At 30.4% G+C, this 6,599-nt stretch overlaps 1 protein-coding gene across 1 annotated transcript; it reads left to right on the plus strand.

Moving 5' to 3' along the window:
• The first annotated feature begins 4,350 nt into the window (after positions 1-4,350).
• LOC133038083 (uncharacterized) lies at positions 4,351-5,046 on the plus strand. Its single transcript, XM_061116130.1, has one exon. The coding sequence runs from the start codon at positions 4,351-4,353 to the stop codon at positions 5,044-5,046; it is 696 nt and encodes a 231-aa protein (XP_060972113.1).
• The last annotated feature ends 1,553 nt before the right edge of the window (positions 5,047-6,599 follow it).

Below are 6,599 nucleotides of genomic sequence, written 5' to 3' on the forward strand. Positions count from 1 at the left end.
AAGTGAGATTGATTTTAATATGAGCTTAATTATATATTTTATTTTGTATATCTATTGTTTTATTTGAAAACAGGTGAATAAATGACTACACTATATACAACAATTAAGGACATCACTCCAACTACAGAAAGTTGGAAGAAGAAAATGAGAGTGTTAGAAAAATTTGAAAAGCGGACAAATAAGAGTTCACCACTCAAATATCAAATACTTAATGTTAGCAGACAAAAAAGTATACAATCAGTTAATTTACTGTTGAAATTGTCAATACTCTACTAATAAATGCTATATTTTCCGAATTTTTCCTGTACACCCGTTGCAACAAATTATTATTTCATAAATATATATTTTTTTCTTAAAAATGAACACAGGGTAATGATGTTGAACCTAATAACTAATAATACATATATATATTTTATTTTTAATTGTATCACTTTTTAATAATGTAGAAAAAAACTAACATAAAATTTAGTATACGTGCCTCGCACGTAACTTTTTGCTAGTATATATATATATATATATATATATAAACTCTAAGTAATGTTTATGTGTAGCTAAATCTAACTTGTTGTTTGTACAGTTTTGAGTTTGAAATATGAACTTAAAAAAAATGTCATGAATTGCCACTTAAAATAGTGTAATAATTGATTATACAATTAATTGTTTGTCTCGATCTCAAGCTAGGGTAATAATTGATGGTTTGGTGTAACATTAAACTGAATTGATTCGATTCTAAAGAAAAAAAAAAAAAAAAAAACCTAATTATACACATGGGATATTAATTAGGTTTGGTTTTGTGTAATGTAAAAACTAATTAAAATAAGAGAATTAATTGCTAAAAGGCATTAGTGGTGCCTAGCACTATTCTCAGTATCATACCGCTATTGATGTAATTAAGTATATATCGGGTCTCATATAATTTAAGAAAATAGTTCTTAAGAAATATCGCTAACCAATCGTGGAACGTCACCTATTAAAAATTGCCGTAAACTACTGGTTCTCAATCGCAATGCGCTCTTAAAATAATTTTTAATTTGGTGAGGAAAGAAAACATTTTTTTATTTTATTTTTTCATTTCATTACATTTTCACTTTCTTAAATTTTCTGATGAAACTTTGAGAGAAAGTAATCTACAGTGTTAAACTTTATTAGTAATAATTAGCTATCATTATAGGTATCTACATAAATAATCTTTATATAAAAATAAATTTCGGACTAAATTAATTGTATATTTTAATTTATATAACTAAATAGTGGGATTGAAAAAAGAAAAAGAAAATCTCAACACCCAAAAGTATCAATTTTAAAAGAAATGATATAGTAAGAATAAGAACTCCCTAATAACTTTTTCAAAAAATATTTATGTAAAGTTGTTTAAGACATTGATTTACTATCTCGAGATCTAAAAAGAAAAAAAAAATATTAATTTTTAAAAATTATCTTGTAAATAAGTAATCTCATGATACATAGTAGGTAAGGATGATGAAGGATATTATTATTATTATTATTATTATTATATAAAAGTATATTTTCTTAATATGGCTCAAACATAATTAAAAAGTGTATAACTAATTATAATTGTTTATCAAGTTTTTTGGCAACTAATAAAATAAGTAAAGTTTTGGAGCTAAAAAAATAAAACAAAAATATATATAGGTTATGATTTTTATGTAGTTGGTGTGTTAACAAGTCTTAATCCACGAATCACTTGACAAAGTTTATAAAGTTTTCTCTCTAAAATTTGGCAATGTATAAACTTAATACCCATGATCTTATTTATTGGTAGCCATGAAGAGTTTAGTTAGTCTAATTACTAATGGAAGAAAATACAATGAGAGATGACTATAGGCATTAAATGTTGTCATATGGTCTATTTGAGAGGGTAATGGTTGTTCGGGAGTTTAGTTGTTGTCTGGGAGGATGTTGTCGGGGAGGATAGTTGCTGCTCAGGAGGATAGTTGTTGTCCGGGAGGATAGTTGTTGTCCGGGAGGATAGTTGTTGTTTGGGAGCAAAGGGTGTCGAGTCGGGTCCTTGTTACACTTGGACCCTTATCAAAGCTTCGACCTAGGCTGACCCTAATTATGGCCCTCTTTTAGGGTGGCATGTGTGCTTGTTTGATAAAAATAGAGACAACAATAATTTAGAACACACTACTACAAAACAAGCTTTTAGATGCGCTTTTTTTAGCGTAATAATAATTAACCGACGCCATAGGATTGGAAATTTTTAGAAGAAAATTTTACGCCACTTATGGCGTCGGTTATTTCCAAATAACTGACGCCAAAAAGGGTTTATAACCCTAGTCCAGCCCTTCGTCTTCCTCATTCGATTAGCCAACCCAAAAACCCCCCTAAACCAGAGAAACCTCAAACTCTCTCCACCAACCACCACAGAAAACCACCCCCATTTCACCATTTTTTTACCATTTTAGCTCATTTTGTTTCTAAATCTTCTATTTTTCATACCTAAAACTATATACCTGAAAAGATCATATTTTTCCTCATTTTTTAGGGTAAACCGAAGGTAGAGGTAGTGGTTGTGGTGGTTATACTTCCGGCCACCGTTTTTAGTGGAGAAAACATTGTATCTCAACATTTATTAAGGTATAAATCTAATTTCTATATTATTAAATATGAGAGTATTTCTACAAATTTTAGTAATGTACATTGCTTTATTTTTTATTTTATAATTTTTTTAGAGTTTTTCTATATTATTAAATATGTATTGTGTTGTATTGAATATATATTGTGTCTATATATATTGTGAATGAGAAATGTGATATAGGAGAGTATTTTATATATTGTATATGTATATATTGAGTATTTTAAACTAATAGTTTTGTTAAATATTGTGAATGAGAATGAGATAGGAGAGTATTAAAATAAAAGTTTAGAACTCATGACCCAAACCACATTACAGCAACCTTCCTTGATTTTTATAAAAGGCTGCTTGGCTCAAAAGTGGACAATAGAAGGAAGGTTCATCCTGGGGTGCTTGCAAAAGGTTCCAAATTATCTGACGAGCAGAAAAACATGTTGCTTCAGGAATTCTCTAAAGAGGAAGTGAAGGCGGTCGTCTTTAGTATTCCTGGAAATAAATCTCCTGGACCGGATGGTTTCTCGAGCTTTTTTTATCAAGATAATTGGACTACATTGGAGAGGAGGTTTCTAATGCTGTTCTATCCTTCTTGAAGTCAGGTAATATTTTAAAAGAGATAAATTCTACAATTATTACCTTGATTCCCAAGATAAAATGCCCAAATACAGTTAAAGATTTTAGACCAATAGCTTGTTGTAATGTTATTTATAAAATTGCAACTAAGCTCTTGAGTACTAGAATTCGGAATATCTTACCTCAAATAATCTCTCCTTCTCAAGGGGGTTTTATTAAAGGAAGATATATTGGGCATAATATCATGATTTGTCAGGACTTTGTTAGACATTATGGAAGGAAGGAAAATAAACCAAGTTGTATGATAAAATTAGACCTCCAAAAGGCTTATGATACTGTTGAATGGGATTTTCTTGAAGAGATGCTTGTTGGACTTGATTTTCCCATGTCATTTGTTCAGCTCATTATGAATTGTGTTAGAACTCCTAAATTCTCTGTTATGTTCAATGGATCTTTGCATGGATTCTTTGAATCTAAGAGAGGACTTAGACAAGGGGATCCTATGTCACCTCTTTTGTTTGTTCTAGGTATGAAATATTTGTCTAGATTGATGAAGAAAATTGGGGAGAAGGCTGATTTTAAATTTCATAATGGCTGCTCAAATATCAAGCTTAATCACCTTGCTTTTGCGGACGATGTGCTCTTATTCTGTAATGGAGATATGAGGAGTATCACCTATATGCTACAGACCCTGAAGCTGTTTTCAAGAACTTCTGGTTTATGCCTGAATGCCTCCAAAACTGCTTGCTATTGTAGTAATATGTCTCAAAGAGAGGTCCAACAGCTGCTGGCTCTCTCTGGATTCCAACAATAGGTATTGCCTTTCACTTATTTGGGGATCCCAATCTCTTCTAAAAAGATATTTGGAAAGGACTGTGAATTCCTTGCTGAAAAGATGACAGCTAGAATTAAGAGTTGGAGTTCGAGAAATTTGTCTTTTGCAGGGAGAATATATAACTCTAATCAACTCGGTGCTCATTGCCATTCAAGCGTATTGGAGTCAAATGATGATTCTACCTAAGAAGATCCTGAAAAACATTGAGGCTATCTGTAGAGCATTTCTTTGGAAAGGTCAAGCTACTTTGTAAGGAGGTGGTGCAGTAGCTTGGGAAAATGTTTGTCTCTCAAAAAAGGATGGGGGCTTAGGTATTAAAAGACTTGAAGAGTGGAATAGGGCTGCTATGTGTAAGTATATTTGGGCTATTGCAAATCAGCAAGAAAGTTTGTGGTTGAGATGGGTGCATAGTGTATATATCAAAAGAGATTCTTGGTGGAGTTACAAAGCTTCTATCCATTCGAGCTGGTATTGGAGGAAGCTTGCAGCTGTTAAGGAACCTCTGAAAATCATCCAGAATCCGATTGAATTCCAAGAGAAAAAATATGTGATTGCTGAAGGTTATGACTTACTCAAGCCAAATCATGATAAAGTAGCTTGGAGCCGAGAGGTTTGGGCAAGACTAAACATCCCCAAACATAGTGTGATACTTTGGTTGGCCATGTTGAATAGATTAAAGACAAAGGAAAGGCTTGTCAAGTTTGGAATTCAAATTGAAAGTAGGTGTCGATTATGCAATGCTCATTCAGAGAACACACAACACCTATTTTTCAACTGCTCCTTTGCTGAAAAGTGCTTACAAGCAGCCAAAAATTGGCTGGTGTGGGGCACGGCTGCTAATGAGCTTCCCTTGATCTTGAGATGGATTAGGAAAGCTAAAATAAGTAAGTTTAGAAAGAATGTATTGGCAGCTGTAATTGTAGGTCTGGTGTACAGAATTTGGGAGGCTAGAAACAAGCTTGAATGGCAAAATGAGCAGCCGAAGAGTGATGGAGGTTGTTCGGTGGAGAATCAAAACTCGGGTGACTATGTTTTTGCCTAAAAAATTGAGTTGTAAAGATAGGGATTGGTTTTATGGATTGTAATAATGTAAATACAATATTTGCATAGATTAAAAATCATTGAGGCTCTTTTTTTGGAGTGCTCTTAGGTTGTAAAGTGGTTTGTGCAATATAACTTTCTGATTCATCAAAAAAAAAAGTTTAGAAATTAATTTCTAAAAAATTAATTTAGAAACAAAAGTTTAGAAACTAACTCTATTTTGTATCAATTTTTTTTCTATTTTCAATTTTATTCATGTGTTTTTATTTTTTTTTTTAGTAGCTAGTAAATAGTTAGTTACAACTACTTAACAAGTTGAGCATGGAGATGGGAGCCACTGGTCTGGTTGTGCTTGCCGGTGAGCTTGGTTTCAGGCTCCATTTGCACCATCAACGCCGGTGAGCTCGGGTCATTGGGCGATAGAGAGAGAGAGAGAGAGAGAGAGAGAGAGAGAGAGAGAGAGAGAGAGAGATGCAGCAGTAGATGGATAATAAAATACTAACTCTAAATTTGATGTACATCTAGTTATCCATCGACCGATAATAAAATATTATAACTTATTATTGAATTTGAATTTGATGAGGCAAAGAGATAAAGCAAAGAGATTGAGAGAGATGCGGTAGTAGAGAGATATTGAGAGAGAGAGAGAGAGAGAGAGAGAGAGAGAGAGAGAGAGAGGCATAAAATTAGGGTTAGAATGGAATTTGATTTAAAAAAAATATATATATATAACTAAATTTTAAATAATTCTCCAATAATATTTTAGGACCTCAAATAATTGTCCAATAGTCTCTATTAATTTTTCTCTTTTACAATAATTTTTTTAATTTCTAAAATTATTCTCTAATTTAAAATATATAAATTCCTAATTTCTCAATTTTATAAATTATCAAATTATAAATTTGTTAAGCAAAAAAAAAATTATTTTTAAATTTGAAATATTTTTTGGTATTTCATTTTATTAAATATAAATTTCTTCTTATGAAGAAAAAGAAAAGTACAATGGTTTTTCTTTTTTATTTTTTTTTAAATTTGAAACTTTTTTTAAGTATTTTCTTTTATTAAATTCAAATTTTTTTTATTAAGCAAAAAAAAAATTACAATTTTTTTTAATTACTTAAAGTAATTTTAGAATAATATTGATGTAATATAGATATTGTTGAGTGCTAAGGATAGATATAGTTAGCTAAAAAAAGAAATACAAAAAATGATTTATTTGAACTTGTGACTAAAAGCATAGATTGATAAGTCTTTACCAATATACTAAAACATAATCTGTATATAAATTAGCTATTATAATTTTATTTAAATATTAGAAAAAATATAAAAAGAAATTAGTATTGCACATTTTATTGTAGTAGAATTAACACTAAAGCAGAAAGTAAGCAAAATTAAATGTTTTTATTTTTTTATTAGCACTCAATTGTGAAAAAAAAAAAAAACCCCTCAAAGATAAAGAACAAAATTACTTAACCAAATTTTATCCTATTCAACCCACACTTTTATTTATGTAATTTACAATTTTTAAATATAAGGTAACAATGAACATGAAAA

This window comes from Cannabis sativa, chromosome 5, assembly GCF_029168945.1.
Source record: "Cannabis sativa cultivar Pink pepper isolate KNU-18-1 chromosome 5, ASM2916894v1, whole genome shotgun sequence".
NCBI classification, from domain to species: Eukaryota; Viridiplantae; Streptophyta; class Magnoliopsida; order Rosales; family Cannabaceae; genus Cannabis; species Cannabis sativa.

Excerpts from the sequence above, each read along its gene's own strand:
- LOC133038083 (XM_061116130.1), top strand. The coding sequence starts at position 4,351 with ATGTGTAAGTATATTTGGGCTATTGCAAATCAGCAAGAAAGTTTGTGG.